This window comes from Salvelinus alpinus, unplaced genomic scaffold, assembly GCF_045679555.1.
Source record: "Salvelinus alpinus unplaced genomic scaffold, SLU_Salpinus.1 scaffold_56, whole genome shotgun sequence".
In the NCBI taxonomy this organism is placed as follows: Eukaryota; Metazoa; Chordata; class Actinopteri; order Salmoniformes; family Salmonidae; genus Salvelinus; species Salvelinus alpinus.
This window is the reverse complement of record NW_027255997.1, coordinates 185,756-208,531: the sequence shown is the minus strand read 5'-3', so window position 1 is coordinate 208,531 and position 22,776 is coordinate 185,756. Positions and strand designations below refer to the sequence as shown.

At 37.2% G+C, this 22,776-nt stretch overlaps 2 protein-coding genes across 2 annotated transcripts; both read right to left on the bottom strand.

Moving 5' to 3' along the window:
• Positions 1-2,710: 2,710 nt before the first annotated feature.
• Positions 2,711-4,922, bottom strand: LOC139567154 (uncharacterized). Its single transcript, XM_071388633.1, has 2 exons — positions 4,544-4,922; positions 2,711-3,995 (listed from the first exon to the last, which is right to left on the bottom strand). The coding sequence occupies exon 2, from the start codon at positions 3,970-3,972 to the stop codon at positions 3,085-3,087; it is 888 nt and encodes a 295-aa protein (XP_071244734.1). The 5' UTR covers positions 3,973-3,995; positions 4,544-4,922; the 3' UTR covers positions 2,711-3,084.
• Positions 4,923-12,246: 7,324 nt separating this feature from the next.
• LOC139567155 (uncharacterized) lies at positions 12,247-14,427 on the bottom strand. Its single transcript, XM_071388634.1, has 2 exons — positions 14,078-14,427; positions 12,247-13,531 (listed from the first exon to the last, which is right to left on the bottom strand). The coding sequence occupies exon 2, from the start codon at positions 13,506-13,508 to the stop codon at positions 12,621-12,623; it is 888 nt and encodes a 295-aa protein (XP_071244735.1). The 5' UTR covers positions 13,509-13,531; positions 14,078-14,427; the 3' UTR covers positions 12,247-12,620.
• Between the last annotated feature and the right edge of the window lie 8,349 nt (positions 14,428-22,776).

Sequence of the window (22,776 nt, the reverse complement as noted above, 5' to 3'; positions counted from 1 at the left end):
ACCTACAAACTAATATGACCTACAAACTAATATGACCTACAAAAAAATATACCAACAAACTAATATGACCTACAAACTAATATGAACTACAAACTAATGTGACCTACAAACTAATACAAACAAATATACCAACAAACTAATATGACCTACAAACTAATACAAACAAATATACCAACAAACTAATATGACCAACAAACTAATATGAACTACAAACTAATGTGACCTACAAACTAATATGACCAACAAACTAATACGACCAACAAACTATTATACCAACAAACTAGTGTTTTAGCTGTGCAAGTACTACAGTCAATATGTTGATAGAACTTCAGCAGCCTAGTCCCATATTTGCTTTGTTAAAATCCCCAGCTACAATAAATGCAGCCTCTGGATATGTGGTTTCCAGTTTGCATAAAGTCCAGGAAAGTTATTTGATGGCCTCTGGAATCAGTTGAATTGCTTTGGTGAGAGCGAACCAAGGATCTGCTTCCGTGTCGTATTCCTGTTCGTAATGCTGGTAGTTCTGGTGAGTTACCGCCGCTCTGATATCCAATAGTTCTTCCCGGCTGTATGTAATGACACAAAACATTTCCTGAGCTAATAATGTAAAATAGAATACATCAACAACAAAAAAATACTGCAAAGTTTCCTAAGAGCTAGTCGCGAGGCCACCATCTCCGTCGGCGCCATCTCTACTGATTGTGCCTCCATACTTCTGTAAGTTTGTATGACGTTCAGACGAGGCCCTTGACACTTGTGGGGGTCATAGAGCAAAACTAGAATACCCTCTTTCCACAGTGGGGACACATTAGTTTGTAAACCAGACGGTTTGGACGCCACAAACAGAAGTTGGCACAAATCCTCTGAAACTGGTAGGGGTTGTAAAGACAAACAGAGACCACCATCGTATTTGTCAGAGTCTCCTCTTTCCACAGAGTTGTCATAAGTTTGTAGGCCGTTCGGACGCTACAGAAGTTTTCGTCAGAAGACCGATTTCTGGGATATTTCCTGGTCTGACAAACACTGCTTTAGCTCTGCTACCTTTCATTGCAGATGAAAACCGTCAGATACTCTGCCCTCTGTGGAATATAGCCTAGCCAGGCGGCAGGGAAACTCGAGGAACTCCGTTCAAGAGAGAATACTGTTACGGGGCTCCCGTGTGGCGCAGTGGTCTAAGGCACTGCATCGCAGTGCTAGCTGTGCCACTGGAGATTCTGGTTAAATACATGTGTTATTAGGGAGAACTTGAAACAGTGTTGATACGGCATGTTAATTGCTGTGCAGGTTATGGAGTTTGTTTATTGTCACTGATCTAACTGCTGTGCCGCCCCCTGCAAGTTATGGAGTTCGTCATGAAGTGTGACATTGACATCCGTAAGGACCTGTACACCAACAATGTCCTATCTGGTGGTACCACCATGTCCCCTGGTATCGGTAACCACATACGGAGGACCTGTACGCCAACAATGTCCTGTCTGGTGGTACCACCATGTTCCCTGGTATCGGTGACCACAGGCAGAAAGAGATCGCAGCACCATGAAGATCAAGGTAAATGGCTGAGAACAGGCCTACAACACACACGTTACTGTCATCATAATACTTTAAATCACCTGTAGGATTATAGCCACTGTGTGGTCACCGATACCAGGAAACATGGTGTTTTAGCTCATAGATTCATTCATTCATTGGCAAGGACATTCTGGAATTGGAGCCTTGACCACTGGCGATTTTTCTCTTGGATCCTTGGAGCGCTTTCTTATAACAAAAATACAACATTCACAACAGCTGCATGAAAAAAGCCAACTGTAAAGGGACGTTGACCAAAACGTATTTCCAGACATATGTAACCCCATACGTTAAAGTTAAAGGGTTTACCTCTCATCTCCAGCAGTGAGTCTTCAGGCCAAATCAAACCAAACGTGAATGAGCGTGTACAAACTGGAATTACAATGCACGGTAGTGAATGACAGACAACAGACTGGCCGCGAGCGTCACAGCAGTCAACAGCTTTAAATTAGAAAGCAATTCTATATTTCTGGAGTCTACGCAAAGCAATGCTGGTAAAAGGAGCGGATAAATTGCCGGAAAATAGACTGTTTGTGCTTTGTTAGGTTTGGAATTGTGACATGTATAGTTAAAAAGTGTCTATTTAGAGTTGCTAAGTTGAACTGTCAGTGACAATAATACATATTTGAAAACAATGACATTATTTCTATCTTTGTTGATTTCGGGCTCAGGCATAAAGCCTAGACAGGCGGCTGGGAAACTCAAGGATCTCCGATCAAGAGAGAATACTGTTACGGGGCTCCCGAGTGGTGCCGTGGTCTAAGGCACTGCATCGCAGTGATAGCTGTAACTACTTGATGATCAAGTCAAAGGAAACATATCCTACAATCTGCAAGGCACCCAGACGTTGTCAAATGTGAGTTATCAGTGAAACAAAGCTTTAGGAATGTTATTTATCAGATTCTTACATTATCCACCTTAATGTGCATCTGTGAGCTTTGTCCTCTCCCATTCCTGGTCATTATAATAGACATGGTAATGTACAGTAGGTGTTATCAGATTCTTACATTATCCACCTTAATGTGCATCTGTGAGCTTTGTACTCTCCCATTCCTGGTCATTATAATATAAATGATAATGTACAGTAGGTGTTATCAGGCCTTTGTGATAAGGTCAAGCATTCAATGAATTAAAAGGTACAATGTTCTCATTTGATATGCTTTCTTTATTGATTAACATAATGATCAGTGTTACACAGGAATCATTTTAATTGTATTACTTTGCTCAGGTTTTTCAAAATAATATCTGACTAACACAATGCTACATAAAACCTTACAACCCCTTGGTATATTCAGAAGAATTAAACCTGCTGCTAAAATATAATTTCTATAATTCTATTGTTAATTGATTGAAAACAACATTAAAGAAAACTTTCTAAATGATCTCTGACAGTGACTTTATGACATAAAAGCTAACATTGTGTCAGAAAAATATTTAAAAATTAAACAGATAAATTGCCATGCAAAAGCTAATATCTGGCACAATTTTGGGCTGATTCTGCCTCTCCAACTCAGGGTTTTATTTGCCATACCAGAGGTAGAGGGGCATACCATTGTTGCCAGTATTCAGATTTTTATCGATGAGGATCAAGCCGGCCTCCTTATAAGGACAACCATCCTTGTTGTTGGATGTAACGGTCAAGGCCTTGATCGGGAGAGATCCAACTTTCTTGAACCAGACCATCACTGGCTGACCGCTTGTTCCATCATTGAGGTTAACATTCACCACGGTGAAACCAGCGTTCTGTAGGATGGAATCCTGTGCATGGTTGATGGATGCATCCATCCCGGTGATCCCGCCGCCCATTTCAGTGGATTGACGGTACCAGAGGAAGATGGGGTTTCCTCCAGAACCTCTATTGAGATCTTCATCCATCCGGATGTAGCCCTCTTTGAAAAGGTTCATGTGTTGTTGAACTGAGGTGGTGGCAGCAACGTCACAGATGTAGGTCTCACTCTTTCTCTTCAACCAGAGGGTGATGAAATCTCCTGGGTTACCGCGGTTCAGATTGCAAGGTAGCCTTTCCCAGCCGAGCTTGAATTGAGCGGCCTCTTTGTTCTCATCAGTGGTGAGGAAGAGATCTTCAATGGGAATGTCGTACTTAGGGCTTGCACCACTATGGTACCACAGCTGGATGACGTCTCCGTGTGTTCCAGAGTTGAGGTTTGCTGGGAGCTCAGTGAACCCTGCTTTTTTCAGGTCCTCTTTCATTTTATCAGTGAATGAAAACTGGACTCTGGTGATGGGTTCACCACTGCCATTTCTGAACCAGATGTAAACTTTAGTGGTGGATGAATTGCCTTGGTTGAGGTTGACATTTGTCTTTTGATAGCCTTGGCCATGAAGCTCTTTCTCCTTTTCAGGGCTAGTGGAGATTGCAATTTCTGTGATGTATTTAGAAGCCATTTTGTGTCGTTGGAGACAAGTGTCTGTAAAGTGAGAATACAGAGTGACATTGGTCAACACATCATATGAAGCATGAAATGACACACTAAATACACCAAAGACCAGGACATCTGATAAGTATAACATATGAAGGAATCAGCGACCAGCTTTACTAAGTATTTTCTACAGGTGTCCTAAAGGGGAAACAGGGCTTGATAAAATTATGACTTCAAGGATGCACAAAAACACCCTAAACAGATACTAAAACAGACATTTGGTCTCGTCTGAGTCAAATGATTCATTATAAACATATATAAATGAATTGGTTAACTGAAAAAACAACACTAAAAGACATTATCACACATCAGGAGTGGTAACACTGCCCCCTAGAGGACTTCATTAGTCATGAATTTGTTTTCGTCTTACATCAATTCTGATCCACATTGAAGACTCTGATTCTTTGATCATCTGAATCAGGTGTTATGGTGTTAGTGGAACAAGTGAAACCCATGTATCCCACCACCACCCTTTATAGTAACACAGACATACTCATATACACATCAGAACCCTTCATTGGAAGTCATTTCTTTACCTGCGATGTTGAGTTCTTCCTCTGTTCTGGAGTGTCTTCTCTGGGTGAATGTGTCTTCTCTGGGAGAATGTGTCTTCTCTGGGAGAATGTGTCTTCTCTGGGAGAATGTGTCTTCTCTGGGAGAATGTGTCTTCTCTGGGAGAAAGTGTCTTCTCTGGGTGAATGTGTCTTCTCTGGGAGAATGTGTCTTCTCTGGGAGAATGTGTCTTCTCTGGGAGAATGTGTCTTCTCTGGGAGAAAGTGTCTTCTCTGGGAGAAAGTGTCTTCTCTGGGAGAATGTGTCTTCTCTGGGAGAAAGTGTCTTCTCTGGTAGAATGTGTCTTCTCTGGGAGAAAATGTCTTCTCTGGGAGAATGTGTCTTCTCTGGGAGAAAGTGTCTTCTCTGGTAGAATGTGTCTTCTCTGGGAGAAAATGTCTTCTCTGGGAGAAAGTGTCTTCTCTGGGAGAAAGTGTCTTCTCTGGGTGAAAGTGTCTTCTCTGGGAGAAAGTGTCACATCGAAGAGCTGAGTGTCTCTTTTATACATTTTCTCCAGTTAAGTTGGCAAAAAATTCACCTATCAGAGTTCTACAGAATACATATTCCTAGGAACTGTATCTCTCCTCCATTCAGAGTACTACACAATACATATTCCTAGGAACTGTATCTCTCCTCCATTCAGAGTTCTAAACAATACTTATTCCTAGGAACTGTATCTCTCCTCCATTCACCTATCAGAGTTCTACAGAACAGATATTCCTAGGAACCTTCTATTTCCTCCTCCTCAGATTACACCCCTCCTCTAGTCATATCTCAACCTGTCTATCCATTACCCAGTTCATGTCTCCTTTTGACCCTGACCTTAAAGTTGGAATCCATAGAGGTGAAACTGCCACGTCAGTTTGCGATATTAAAACACAGACGTTAATTCAAACAACAAAGAACAAAAATTATGATCGGACATCGTTCCACATGATTACCTGAACAATAGAACAGCAGAGTATGTACTATGATTTAGCATTTGTTATTTATATATACATATTGTTTTAGAGGGTAGATCATATTTAATATTGCAGATAGATAGTGGCTTCTATCAGTGTAATTGTCTGCATCATTTCCAATCCCTCATATATATATTTTTATTATATTTTCTTTATGTATTATTTTGCCCCTGACGGAATCTAAAACAAAAATCCAGAAAATCACATTGTATGATTTTTAAGTAATTAATTTGCATTTTATTGCATGACATAAGTATTTGATACATCAGAAAAGCAGAACTTAAAATTTGGTACAGAAACCTTTGTTTGCAATTACAGAGATCATACGTTTCCTGTAGTTCTTGACCAGGTTTGCACACACTGCAGCAGGGATTTACCAAAATAAGTGATCTAATGACTCTACCTCCTCACAGCAAAATCTGCAGAGCTGGGATGGTTGTATCCCCCATATATATAACATTCTATTGGTTGAGAGAATGTTGTATAATAATTACAAATGAAACACTCTAAGTTTTGAATCAGGGGTCATTTTATGTATCAGTTCATAAATCATGTTCCAAGGAATTGATACAATGGAAATCTCTTCCCAACAATTTTGCAACCTGGTATATTTTCTTTATCACCATTTTCTTTAAACAATTTTGTTTCTTAATCCTTAGCCTAAAAGGTTTGGGGCCCTGCGGAAATCTAATTAACATAATAAAATAATACAATCTGTCTGTTTAGAGATATTGGGTTGGATGTGTCTCAATCCACCACATCAGCCGATGTCGCAATTCCGCATCTTTAGTGAAAAGTGTCAGAGCTGGAGTGTTGTTTGTCAGACCATGAGACATCCTGAAAATCTGTCTTCTCATGAAAATGTCTGTCGCGTCCGAACGGTTCGGTCTACAAACTAATACGACCTACAAACTAATACCACCTACAAACTAATACCACCTACTAACTAATACGACCTACAAACTAATACGATCAACAAACTAATTCGGTCTACAAACTAATACGACCTACAAACTAATACGACCTACAAACTAATTCGACCTACAAACTAATACGACTTACAAACTAATACGATCAACAAACTAATTCGACCTACAAACTAATACGATCAACAAACTAATACGACCAACAAACTAATATGACCTACAAACTAATACGATCAACAAACTAATACGACCAACAAACTAATACGACCAACAAACTAATATGACCAACAAACTAATATGACCTACAAACTAATACGATCAACAAACTAATACGATCAACAAACTAATACGACCAACAAACTAATATGACCTACAAACTAATACGACCAACAAACTAATACGATCAACAAACTAATACGATCAACAAACTAATACGACCAACAAACTAATATGACCTACAAACTAATACGATCAACAAACTAATACGATCAACAAACTAATACGATCAACAAACTAATACGACCAACAAACTAATACGACCTACAAACTAATACGACCTACAAACTAATTCGACCTACAAACTAATATGACCTACAAACTAATATACCAACAAACTAATATGACCTACAAACTAATATGAACTACAAACTAATATGAACTACAAACTAATATGACCAACAAACTAATATGACCAACAAACTAATATGACCTACAAACTAATATGACCAACAAACTAATGTGAACTAATATGACCAACAAACTAATTCGACCAACAAACTAATACGACCAACAAACTAATATGACCTAAAAACTAATATGACCAACAAACTAATATGACCTACAAACTAATATGATCTACAAACTAATATGACCAACAAACTAATACTTCCTACAAACTAATATGACCTACAAACTAATATGACCTACAAACTAATATGACCTACAAACTAATATGACCAACAAACTAATATGACCTACGAACTAATATGACCTACAAACTAATACGACCTACAAACTAATATGACCTACAAACTAATACGACCAACAAACTAATATGACCTACAAACTAATATGACCTACAAACTAATATACCAACAAACTAATACGACCAACAAACTAATACGACCAACAAACTAATATGAACTACAAACTAATATGACCAACAAACTAATATGACCAACAAACTAATATGACCTACAAACTAATATGACCAACAAACTAATGTGAACTAATATGACCAACAAACTAATTCGACCAACAAAACTAATACGACCAACAAACTAATATGACCTAAAAACTAATATGACCAACAAACTAATATGACCTACAAACTAATATGATCTACAAACTAATATGACCAACAAACTAATACTTCCTACAAACTAATATGACCTACAAACTAATATGACCTACAAACTAATATGACCTACAAACTAATATGACCAACAAACTAATATGACCTACGAACTAATATGACCTACAAACTAATACGACCTACAAACTAATACGACCAACAAACTAATACGACCTACAAACTAATACGACCTACAAACTAATACGACCAACAAACTAATACGACCAACAAACTAATATGACCAACAAACTAATATACCAACAAACTAATATGACCTACAAACTAATATGACCTACAAACTAATATGACCTACAAACTAATATGACCAACAAACTAATATGAACTACAAACTAATATGAACTACAAACTAATATGACCTACAAACTAATATACCAACAAACTAATACGACCAACAAACTAATACGACCTACAAACTAATACGACCTACAAACTAATACGACCTACAAACTAATACGACCTACAAACTAATACGACCAAAAAACTAATATGACCAAAAAACTAATATGACCTACAAACTAATATGAACTACAAACTAATGTGACCTACAAACTAATATGAACTACAAACTAATATGACCTACAAACTAATATGACCAACAAACTAATATGAACTACAAACTAATGTGACCTACAAACTAATACAAACAAATATACCAACAAACTAATATGACCTACAAACTAATACAAACAAATATACCAACAAACTAATACGACCTACAAACTAATACAAACTAATATACCAACAAACTAATACAAACTAATATGAACTACAAACTAATATGACCAACAAACTAATATGACCTACAAACTAATGTGACCTACAAACTAATATGACCAACAAACTAATATGAACTACAAACTAATGTGACCTACAAACTAGTATGACCTACAAACTAATATGACCAACAAACTAATATGACCTACAAACTAATATGACCTACAAACTAATATGACCTACAAAAAAATATACCAACAAACTAATATGACCTACAAACTAATATGACCAACAAACTAATACAAACTAATATGACCTACAAACTAATATGACCAACAAACTAATATGACCTACAAACTAATATGACCAACAAACTAATATGACCAACAAACTAATATGACCTACAAACTAATATGACCAACAAACTAATATGACCTACAAACTAATATGACCTACAAACTAATATGACCAACAAACTAATATGACCTACAAACTAATACAAACTAATATGAACTACAAACTAATATGACCAACAAACTAATATGACCTACAAACTAATATGACCTACAAACTAATATGACCAACAAACTAATATGAACTACAAACTAATGTGACCTACAAACTAATATGACCTACAAACTAATACAAACTAATATGACCTACAAACTAATATGACCAACAAACTAATATGAACTACAAACTAATATGACCTACAAACTAATATGACCAACAAACTAATATGACCAACAAACTAATATGAACTACAAACTAATGTGACCTACAAACTAATATGACCTACAAACTAATATGACCAACAAACTAATATGACCTACAAACTAATATGACCAACAAACTAATATGAACTACAAACTAATGTGACCTACAAACTAATATGACCTACAAACTAATACAAACTAATGTGACCTACAAACTAATATGACCAACAAACTAATACAAACTAATATGACCTAGAAACTAATGTGACCAACAAACTAATATGAACTACAAACTAATGTGACCTACAAACTAATATGACCTACAAACTAATATGACCTACAAAAAAATATACCAACAAACTAATATGAACTACAAACTAATGTGACCTACAAACTAATACAAACAAATATACCAACAAACTAATATGACCTACAAACTAATACAAACAAATATACCAACAAACTAATACGACCTACAAACTAATATGAACTACAAACTAATGTGACCTACAAACTAATATGACCAACAAACTAATACGACCAACAAACTATTATACCAACAAACTAGTGTTTTAGCTGTGCAAGTACTACAGTCAATATGTTGATAGAACTTCAGCAGCCTAGTCCCATATTTGCTTTGTTAAAATCCCCAGCTACAATAAATGCAGCCTCTGGATATGTGGTTTCCAGTTTGCATAAAGTCCAGGAAAGTTATTTGATGGCCTCTGGAATCAGTTGAATTGCTTTGGTGAGAGCGAACCAAGGATCTGCTTCCGTGTCGTATTCCTGGTCGTAATGCTGGTAGTTCTGGTGAGTTACCGCCGCTCTGATATCTAATAGTTTTTCCCGGCTGTATGTAATGACACAAAACATTTCCTGAGCTAATAATGTAAAATAGAATACATCAACAACAAAAAAATACTGCAAAGTTTCCTAAGAGCTAGTCGCGAGGCCACCATCTCCGTCGGCGCCATCTCTACTGATTGTGCCTCCATACTTCTGTAAGTTTGTATGACGTTCAGACGAGGCCCTTGACACTTGTGGGGGTCATAGAGCAAAACTAGAATACCCTCTTTCCACAGTGGGGACACATTAGTTTGTAAACCAGACGGTTTGGACGCCACAAACAGAAGTTGGCACAAATCCTCTGAAACTGGTAGGGGTTGTAAAGACAAACAGAGACCACCATCGTATTTGTCAGAGTCTCCTCTTTCCACAGAGTTGTCATAAGTTTGTAGGCCGTTCGGACGCTACAGAAGTTTTCGTCAGAAGACCGATTTCTGGGATATTTCCTGGTCTGACAAACACTGCTTTAGCTCTGCTACCTTTCATTGCAGATGAAAACCGTCAGATACTCTGCCCTCTGTGGAATATAGCCTAGCCAGGCGGCAGGGAAACTCGAGGAACTCCGTTCAAGAGAGAATACTGTTACGGGGCTCCCGTGTGGCGCAGTGGTCTAAGGCACTGCATCGCAGTGCTAGCTGTGCCACTGGAGATTCTGGTTAAATACATGTGTTATTAGGGATAACTTGAAACAGTGTTGATACGGCATGTTAATTGCTGTGCAGGTTATGGAGTTTGTTTATTGTCACTGATCTAACTGCTGTGCCGCCCCCTGCAAGTTATGGAGTTCGTCATGAAGTGTGACATTGACATCCGTAAGGACCTGTACACCAACAATGTCCTATCTGGTGGTACCACCATGTCCCCTGGTATCGGTAACCACATACGGAGGACCTGTACGCCAACAATGTCCTGTCTGGTGGTACCACCATGTTCCCTGGTATCGGTGACCACAGGCAGAAAGAGATCGCAGCACCATGAAGATCAAGGTAAATGGCTGAGAACAGGCCTACAACACACACGTTACTGTCATCATAATACTTTAAATCACCTGTAGGATTATAGCCACTGTGTGGTCACCGATACCAGGAAACATGGTGTTTTAGCTCATAGATTCATTCATTCATTGGCAAGGACATTCTGGAATTGGAGCCTTGACCACTGGCGATTTTTCTCTTGGATTCTTGGAGCGCTTTCTTATAACAAAAATACAACATTCACAACAGCTGCATGAAAAAAGCCAACTGTAAAGGGACGTTGACCAAAACGTATTTCCAGACATATGTAACCCCATACGTTAAAGTTAAAGGGTTTACCTCTCATCTCCAGCAGTGAGTCTTAAGGCCAAATCAAACCAAACGTGAATGAGCGTGTACAAACTGGAATTACAATGCACGGTAGTGAATGACAGACAACAGACTGGCCGCGAGCGTCACAGCAGTCAACAGCTTTAAATTAGAAAGCAATTCTATATTTCTGGAGTCTACGCAAAGCAATGCTGGTAAAAGGAGCGGATAAATTGCCGGAAAATAGACTGTTTGTGCTTTGTTAGGTTTGGAATTGTGACATGTATAGTTAAAAAGTGTCTATTTAGAGTTGCTAAGTTGAACTGTCAGTGACAATAATACATATTTGAAAACAATGACATTATTTCTATCTTTGTTGATTTCGGGCTCAGGCATAAAGCCTAGACAGGCGGCTGGGAAACTCAAGGATCTCCGATCAAGAGAGAATACTGTTACGGGGCTCCCGAGTGGTGCCGTGGTCTAAGGCACTGCATCGCAGTGATAGCTGTAACTACTTGATGATCAAGTCAAAGGAAACATATCCTACAATCTGCAAGGCACCCAGACGTTGTCAAATGTGAGTTATCAGTGAAACAAAGCTTTAGGAATGTTATTTATCAGATTCTTACATTATCCACCTTAATGTGCATCTGTGAGCTTTGTCCTCTCCCATTCCTGGTCATTATAATAGACATGGTAATGTACAGTAGGTGTTATCAGATTCTTACATTATCCACCTTAATGTGCATCTGTGAGCTTTGTACTCTCCCATTCCTGGTCATTATAATATAAATGATAATGTACAGTAGGTGTTATCAGGCCTTTGTGATAAGGTCAAGCATTCAATGAATTAAAAGGTACAATGTTCTCATTTGATATGCTTTCTTTATTGATTAACATAATGATCAGTGTTACACAGGAATCATTTTAATTGTATTACTTTGCTCAGGTTTTTCAAAATAATATCTGACTAACACAATGCTACATAAAACCTTACAACCCCTTGGTATATTCAGAAGAATTAAACCTGCTGCTAAAATATAATTTCTATAATTCTATTGTTAATTGATTGAAAACAACATTAAAGAAAACTTTCTAAATTATCTCTGACAGTGACTTTATGACATAAAAGCTAACATTGTGTCAGAAAAATATTTAAAAATTAAACAGATAAATTGCCATGCAAAAGCTAATATCTGGCACAATTTTGGGCTGATTCTGCCTCTCCAACTCAGGGTTTTATTTGCCATACCAGAGGTAGAGGGGCATACCATTGTTGCCAGTATTCAGATTTTTATCGATGAGGATCAAGCCGGCCTCCTTATAAGGACAAACATCCTTGTTGTTGGATGTAACGGTCAAGGCCTTGATCGGGAGAGATCCAACTTTCTTGAACCAGACCATCACTGGCTGACCGCTTGTTCCATCATTGAGGTTAACATTCACCACGGTGAAACCAGCGTTCTGTAGGATGGAATCCTGTGCATGGTTGATGGATGCATCCATCCCGGTGATCCCGCCGCCCATTTCAGTGGATTGACGGTACCAGAGGAAGATGGGGTTTCCTCCAGAACCTCTGTTGAGATCTTCATCCATCCGGATGTAGCCCTCTTTGAAAAGGTTCATGTGTTGTTGAACTGAGGTGGTGGCAGCAACGTCACAGATGTAGGTCTCACTCTTTCTCTTCAACCAGAGGGTGATGAAATCTCCTGGGTTACCGCGGTTCAGATTGCAAGGTAGCCTTTCCCAGCCGAGCTTGAATTGAGCGGCCTCTTTGTTCTCATCAGTGGTGAGGAAGAGATCTTCAATGGGAATGTCGTACTTAGGGCTTGCACCACTATGGTACCACAGCTGGATGACGTCTCCGTGTGTTCCAGAGTTGAGGTTTGCTGGGAGCTCAGTGAACCCTGCTTTTTTCAGGTCCTCTTTCATTTTATCAGTGAATGAAAACTGGACTCTGGTGATGGGTTCACCACTGCCATTTCTGAACCAGATGTAAACTTTAGTGGTGGATGAATTGCCTTGGTTGAGGTTGACATTTGTCTTTTGATAGCCTTGGCCATGAAGCTCTTTCTCCTTTTCAGGGCTAGTGGAGATTGCAATTTCTGTGATGTATTTAGAAGCCATTTTGTGTCGTTGGAGACAAGTGTCTGTAAAGTGAGAATACAGAGTGACATTGGTCAACACATCATATGAAGCATGAAATGACACACTAAATACACCAAAGACCAGGACATCTGATAAGTATAACATATGAAGGAATCAGCGACCAGCTTTACTAAGTATTTTCTACAGGTGTCCTAAAGGGGAAACAGGGCTTGATAAAATTATGACTTCAAGGATGCACAAAAACACCCTAAACAGATACTAAAACAGACATTTGGTCTCGTCTGAGTCAAATGATTCATTATAAACATATATAAATGAATTGGTTAACTGAAAAAACAACACTAAAAGACATTATCACACATCAGGAGTGGTAACACTGCCCCCTAGAGGACTTCATTAGTCATGAATTTGTTTTCGTCTTACATCAATTCTGATCCACATTGAAGACTGATTCTTTGATCATCTGAATCAGGTGTTATGGTGTTAGTGGAACAAGTGAAACCCATGTATCCCACCACCACCCTTTATAGTAACACAGACATACTCATATACACATCAGAACCCTTCATTGGAAGTCATTTCTTTACCTGCGATGTTGAGTTCTTCCTCTGTTCTGGAGTGTCTTCTCTGGGTGAACGTGTCTTCTCTGGGAGAATGTGTCTTCTCTGGGAGAATGTGTCTTCTCTGGGAGAATGTGTCTTCTCTGGGAGAATGTGTCTTCTCTGGGAGAAAGTGTCTTCTCTGGGAGAATGTGTCTTCTCTGGGAGAATGTGTCTTCTCTGGGAGAATGTGTCTTCTCTGGGAGAATGTGTCTTCTCTGGGAGAATGTGTCTTCTCTGGGAGAATGTGTCTTCTCTGGGAGAACGTGTCTTCTCTGGGAGAAAGTGTCTTCTCTGGGAGAAAGTGTCTTCTCTGGGAGAATGTGTCTTCTCTGGGAGAAAGTGTCTTCTCTGGTAGAATGTGTCTTCTCTGGGAGAAAATGTCTTCTCTGGGAGAAAGTGTCTTCTCTGGGAGAAAGTGTCTTCTCTGGGTGAAAGTGTCTTCTCTGGGAGAAAGTGTCACATCGAAGAGCTGAGTGTCTCTTTTATACATTTTCTCCAGTTAAGTTGGCAAAAAATTCACCTATCAGAGTTCTACAGAATACATATTCCTAGGAACTGTATCTCTCCTCCATTCAGAGTACTACACAATACATATTCCTAGGAACTGTATCTCTCCTCCATTCAGAGTTCTAAACAATACTTATTCCTAGGAACTGTATCTCTCCTCCATTCACCTATCAGAGTTCTACAGAACAGATATTCCTAGGAACCTTCTATTTCCTCCTCCTCAGATTACACCCCTCCTCTAGTCATATCTCAACCTGTCTATCCATTACCCAGTTCATTTCTCCTTTTGACCCTGACCTTAAAGTTGGAATCCATAGAGGTGAAACTGCCACGTCAGTTTGCGATATTAAAACACAGACGTTAATTCAAACAACAAAGAACAAAAATTATGATCGGACATCGTTCCACATGATTACCTGAACAATAGAACAGCAGAGTATGTACTATGATTTAGCATTTGTTATTTATATATACATATTGTTTTAGAGGGTAGATCATATTTAATATTGCAGATAGATAGTGGCTTCTATCAGTGTAATTGTCTGCATCATTTCCAATCCCTCATATATATATTTTTATTATATTTTCTTTATGTATTATTTTGCCCCTGACGGAATCTAAAACAAAAATCCAGAAAATCACATTGTATGATTTTTAAGTAATTAATTTGCATTTTATTGCATGACATAAGTATTTGATACATCAGAAAAGCAGAACTTAAAATTTGGTACAGAAACCTTTGTTTGCAATTACAGAGATCATACGTTTCCTGTAGTTCTTGACCAGGTTTGCACACACTGCAGCAGGGATTTACCAAAATAAGTGATCTAATGACTCTACCTCCTCACAGCAAAATCTGCAGAGCTGGGATGGTTGTATCCCCCATATATATAACATTCTATTGGTTGAGAGAATGTTGTATAATAATTACAAATGAAACACTCTAAGTTTTGAATCAGGGGTCATTTTATGTATCAGTTCATAAATCATGTTCCAAGGAATTGATACAATGGAAATCTCTTCCCAACAATTTTGCAACCTGGTATATTTTCTTTATCACCATTTTCTTTAAACAATTTTGTTTCTTAATCCTTAGCCTAAAAGGTTTGGGGCCCTGCGGAAATCTAATTAACATAATAAAATAATACAATCTGTCTGTTTAGAGATATTGGGTTGGATGTGTCTCAATCCACCACATCAGCCGATGTCGCAATTCCGCATCTTTAGTGAAAAGTGTCAGAGCTGGAGTGTTGTTTGTCAGACCATGAGACATCCTGAAAATCTGTCTTCTCATGAAAATGTCTGTCGCGTCCGAACGGTTCGGTCTACAAACTAATACGACCTACAAACTAATACCACCTACAAACTAATACCACCTACTAACTAATACGACCTACAAACTAATACGATCAACAAACTAATTCGGTCTACAAACTAATACGACCTACAAACTAATACGACCTACAAACTAATTCGACCTACAAACTAATACGACCTACAAACTAATACGATCAACAAACTAATTCGACCTACAAACTAATACGATCAACAAACTAATACGACCAACAAACTAATATGACCTACAAACTAATACGATCAACAAACTAATACGACCAACAAACTAATACGACCAACAAACTAATATGACCAACAAACTAATATGACCTACAAACTAATACGATCAACAAACTAATACGATCAACAAACTAATACGACCAACAAACTAATATGACCTACAAACTAATACGACCAACAAACTAATACGATCAACAAACTAATACGATCAACAAACTAATACGACCAACAAACTAATATGACCTACAAACTAATACGATCAACAAACTAATACGATCAACAAACTAATACGATCAACAAACTAATACGACCAACAAACTAATACGACCTACAAACTAATACGACCTACAAACTAATTCGACCTACAAACTAATATGACCTACAAACTAATATACCAACAAACTAATATGACCTACAAACTAATATGAACTACAAACTAATATGAACTACAAACTAATATGACCAACAAACTAATATGACCAACAAACTAATATGACCTACAAACTAATATGACCAACAAACTAATGTGAACTAATATGACCAACAAACTAATTCGACCAACAAACTAATACGACCAACAAACTAATATGACCTAAAAACTAATATGACCAACAAACTAATATGACCTACAAACTAATATGATCTACAAACTAATATGACCAACAAACTAATACTTCCTACAAACTAATATGACCTACAAACTAATATGACCTACAAACTAATATGACCTACAAACTAATATGACCAACAAACTAATATGACCTACGAACTAATATGACCTACAAACTAATACGACCTACAAACTAATATGACCTACAAACTAATACGACCAACAAACTAATATGACCTACAAACTAATATGACCTACAAACTAATATACCAACAAACTAATACGACCAACAAACTAATACGACCAACAAACTAATATGAACTACAAACTAATATGACCAACAAACTAATATGACCAACAAACTAATATGACCTACAAACTAATATGACCAACAAACTAATGTGAACTAATATGACCAACAAACTAATTCGACCAACAAAACTAATACGACCAACAAACTAATATGACCTAAAAACTAATATGACCAACAAACTAATATGACCTACAAACTAATATGACCTACAAACTAATATGACCAACAAACTAATACTTCCTACAAACTAATATGACCTACAAACTAATATGACCTACAAACTAATATGACCTACAAACTAATATGACCAACAAACTAATATGACCTACGAACTAATATGACCTACAAACTAATACGACCTACAAACTAATACGACCAACAAACTAATACGACCTACAAACTAATACGACCTACAAACTAATACGACCAACAAACTAATACGACCAACAAACTAATATGACCAACAAACTAATATACCAACAAACTAATATGACCTACAAACTAATATGACCTACAAACTAATATGACCTACAAACTAATATGACCAACAAACTAATATGAACTACAAACTAATATGAACTACAAACTAATATGACCTACAAACTAATATACCAACAAACTAATACGACCAACAAACTAATACGACCTACAAACTAATACGACCTACAAACTAATACGACCTACAAACTAATACGACCTACAAACTAATACGACCAAAAAACTAATATGACCAAAAAACTAATATGACCTACAAACTAATATGAACTACAAACTAATGTGACCTACAAACTAATATGAACTACAAACTAATATGACCTACAAACTAATATGACCAACAAACTAATATGAACTACAAACTAATGTGACCTACAAACTAATACAAACAAATATACCAACAAACTAATATGACCTACAAACTAATACAAACAAATATACCAACAAACTAATACGACCTACAAACTAATACAAACTAATATACCAACAAACTAATACAAACTAATATGACCAACAAACTAATGTGAACTAATATGACCAACAAACTAATTCGACCAACAAAACTAATACGACCAACAAACTAATATGACCTAAAAACTAATATGACCAACAAACTAATATGACCTACAAACTAATATGATCTACAAACTAATATGACCAACAAACTAATACTTCCTACAAACTAATATGACCTACAAACTAATATGACCTACAAACTAATATGACCTACAAACTAATATGACCAACAAACTAATATGACCTACGAACTAATATGACCTACAAACTAATACGACCTACAAACTAATACGACCAACAAACTAATACGACCTACAAACTAATACGACCTACAAACTAATACGACCAACAAACTAATACGACCAACAAACTAATATGACCAACAAACTAATATACCAACAAACTAATATGACCTACAAACTAATATGACCTACAAACTAATATGACCTACAAACTAATATGACCAACAAACTAATATGAACTACAAACTAATATGAACTACAAACTAATATGACCTACAAACTAATATACCAACAAACTAATACGACCAACAAACTAATACGACCTACAAACTAATACGACCTACAAACTAATACGACCTACAAACTAATACGACCTACAAACTAATACGACCAAAAAACTAATATGACCAAAAAACTAATATGACCTACAAACTAATATGAACTACAAACTAATGTGACCTACAAACTAATATGAACTACAAACTAATATGACCTACAAACTAATATGACCAACAAACTAATATGAACTACAAACTAATGTGACCTACAAACTAATACAAACAAATATACCAACAAACTAATATGACCTACAAACTAATACAAACAAATATACCAACAAACTAATACGACCTACAAACTAATACAAACTAATATACCAACAAACTAATACAAACTAATATGAACTACAAACTAATATGAACTACAAACTAATATGACCAACAAACTAATATGACCTACAAACTAATGTGACCTACAAACTAATATGACCAACAAACTAATATGAACTACAAACTAATGTGACCTACAAACTAGTATGACCTACAAACTAATATGACCAACAAACTAATATGACCTACAAACTAATATGACCTACAAACTAATATGACCTACAAAAAAATATACCAACAAACTAATATGACCTACAAACTAATATGACCAACAAACTAATACAAACTAATATGACCTACAAACTAATATGACCAACAAACTAATATGACCTACAAACTAATATGACCAACAAACTAATATGACCAACAAACTAATATGACCTACAAACTAATATGACCAACAAACTAATATGACCTACAAACTAATATGACCTACAAACTAATATGACCAACAAACTAATATGACCTACAAACTAATACAAACTAATATGAACTACAAACTAATATGACCAACAAACTAATATGACCTACAAACTAATATGACCTACAAACTAATATGACCAACAAACTAATATGAACTACAAACTAATGTGACCTACAAACTAATATGACCTACAAACTAATACAAACTAATATGACCTACAAACTAATATGACCAACAAACTAATATGAACTACAAACTAATATGACCTACAAACTAATATGACCAACAAACTAATATGACCAACAAACTAATATGAACTACAAACTAATGTGACCTACAAACTAATATGACCTACAAACTAATATGACCAACAAACTAATATGACCTACAAACTAATATGACCAACAAACTAATATGAACTACAAACTAATGTGACCTACAAACTAATATGACCTACAAACTAATACAAACTAATGTGACCTACAAACTAATATGACCAACAAACTAATACAAACTAATATGACCTAGAAACTAATGTGACCAACAAACTAATATGAACTACAAACTAATGTGACCTACAAACTAATATGACCTACAAACTAATATGACCTACAAAAAAATATACCAACAAACTAATATGAACTACAAACTAATGTGACCTACAAACTAATACAAACAAATATACCAACAAACTAATATGACCTACAAACTAATACAAACAAATATACCAACAAACTAATACGACCTACAAACTAATACAAACTAATATACCAACAAACTAATATGACCAACAAACTAATATGAACTACAAACTAATGTGACCTACAAACTAATATGACCAACAAACTAATACGACCAACAAACTATTATACCAACAAACTAGTGTTTTAGCTGTGCAAGTACTACAGTCAATATGTTGATAGAACTTCAGCAGCCTAGTCCCATATTTGCTTTGTTAAAATCCCCAGCTACAATAAATGCAGCCTCTGGATATGTGGTTTCCAGTTTGCATAAAGTCCAGGAAAGTTATTTGATGGCCTCTGGAATCAGTTGAATTGCTTTGGTGAGAGCGAACCAAGGATCTGCTTCCGTGTCGTATTCCTGTTCGTAATGCTGGTAGTTCTGGTGAGTTACCGCCGCTCTGATATCTAATAGTTTTTCCCGGCTGTATGTAATGACACAAAACATTTCCTGAGCTAATAATGTAAAATAGAATACATCAACAACAAAAAAATACTGCAAAGTTTCCTAAGAGCTAGTCGCGAGGCCACCATCTCCGTCGGCGCCATCTCTACTGATTGTGCCTCCATACTTCTGTAAGTTTGTATGACGTTCAGACGAGGCCCTTGACACTTGTGGGGGTCATAGAGCAAAACTAGAATACCCTCTTTCCACAGTGGGGACACATTAGTTTGTAAACCAGACGGTTTGGACGCCACAAACAGAAGTTGGCACAAATCCTCTGAAACTGGTAGGGGTTGTAAAGACAAACAGAGACCACCATCGTATTTGTCAGAGTCTCCTCTTTCCACAGAGTTGTCATAAGTTTGTAGGCCGTTCGGACGCTACAGAAGTTTTCGTCAGAAGACCGATTTCTGGGATATTTCCTGGTCTGACAAACACTGCTTTAGCTCTGCTACCTTTCATTGCAGATGAAAACCGTCAGATACTCTGCCCTCTGTGGAATATAGCCTAGCCAGGCGGCAGGGAAACTCGAGGAACTCCGTTCAAGAGAGAATACTGTTACGGGGCTCCCGTGTGGCGCAGTGGTCTAAGGCACTGCATCGCAGTGCTAGCTGTGCCACTGGAGATTCTGGTTAAATACATGTGTTATTAGGGAGAACTTGAAACAGTGTTGATACGGCATGTTAATTGCTGTGCAGGTTATGGAGTTTGTTTATTGTCACTGATCTAACTGCTGTGCCGCCCCCTGCAAGTTATGGAGTTCGTCATGAAGTGTGACATTGACATCCGTAAGGACCTGTACACCAACAATGTCCTATCTGGTGGTACCACCATGTCCCCTGGTATCGGTAACCACATACGGAGGACCTGTACGCCAACAATGTCCTGTCTGGTGGTACCACCATGTTCCCTGGTATCGGTGACCACAGGCAGAAAGAGATCGCAGCACCATGAAGATCAAGGTAAATGGCTGAGAACAGGCCTACAACACACACGTTACTGTCATCATAATACTTTAAATCACCTGTAGGATTATAGCCACTGTGTGGTCACCGATACCAGGAAACATGGTGTTTTAGCTCATAGATTCATTCATTCATTGGCAAGGACATTCTGGAATTGGAGCCTTGACCACTGGCGATTTTTCTCTTGGATCCTTGGAGCGCTTTCTTATAACAAAAATACAACATTCACAACAGCTGCATGAAAAAAGCCAACTGTAAAGGGACGTTGACCAAAACGTATTTCCAGACATATGTAACCCCATACGTTAAAGTTAAAGGGTTTACCTCTCATCTCCAGCAGTGAGTCTTAAGGCCAAATCAAACCAAACGTGAATGAGCGTGTACAAACTGGAATTACAATGCACGGTAGTGAATGACAGACAACAGACTGGCCGCGAGCGTCACAGCAGTCAACAGCTTTAAATTAGAAAGCAATTCTATATTTCTGGAGTCTACGCAAAGCAATGCTGGTAAAAGGAGCGGATAAATTGCCGGAAAATAGACTGTTTGTGCTTTGTTAGGTTTGGAATTGTGACATGTATAGTTAAAAAGTGTCTATTTAGAGTTGCTAAGTTGAACTGTCAGTGACAATAATACATATTTGAAAACAATGACATTATTTCTATCTTTGTTGATTTCGGGCTCAGGCATAAAGCCTAGACAGGCGGCTGGGAAACTCAAGGATCTCCGATCAAGAGAGAATACTGTTACGGGGCTCCCGAGTGGTGCCGTGGTCTAAGGCACTGCATCGCAGTGATAGCTGTAACTACTTGATGATCAAGTCAAAGGAAACATATCCTACAATCTGCAAGGCACCCAGACGTTGTCAAATGTGAGTTATCAGTGAAACAAAGCTTTAGGAATGTTATTTATCAGATTCTTACATTATCCACCTTAATGTGCATCTGTGAGCTTTGTCCTCTCCCATTCCTGGTCATTATAATAGACATGGTAATGTACAGTAGGTGTTATCAGATTCTTACATTATCCACCTTAATGTGCATCTGTGAGCTTTGTACTCTCCCATTCCTGGTCATTATAATATAAATGATAATGTACAGTAGGTGTTATCAGGCCTTTGTGATAAGGTCAAGCATTCAATGAATTAAAAGGTACAATGTTCTCATTTGATATGCTTTCTTTAT

Bases quoted from the DNA above. Each gene is read 5' to 3' on its own strand.
- LOC139567154 (XM_071388633.1), bottom strand. From the start codon at position 3,972: ATGGCTTCTAAATACATCACAGAAATTGCAATCTCCACTAGCCCTGAA.
- LOC139567155 (XM_071388634.1), bottom strand. From the start codon at position 13,508: ATGGCTTCTAAATACATCACAGAAATTGCAATCTCCACTAGCCCTGAA.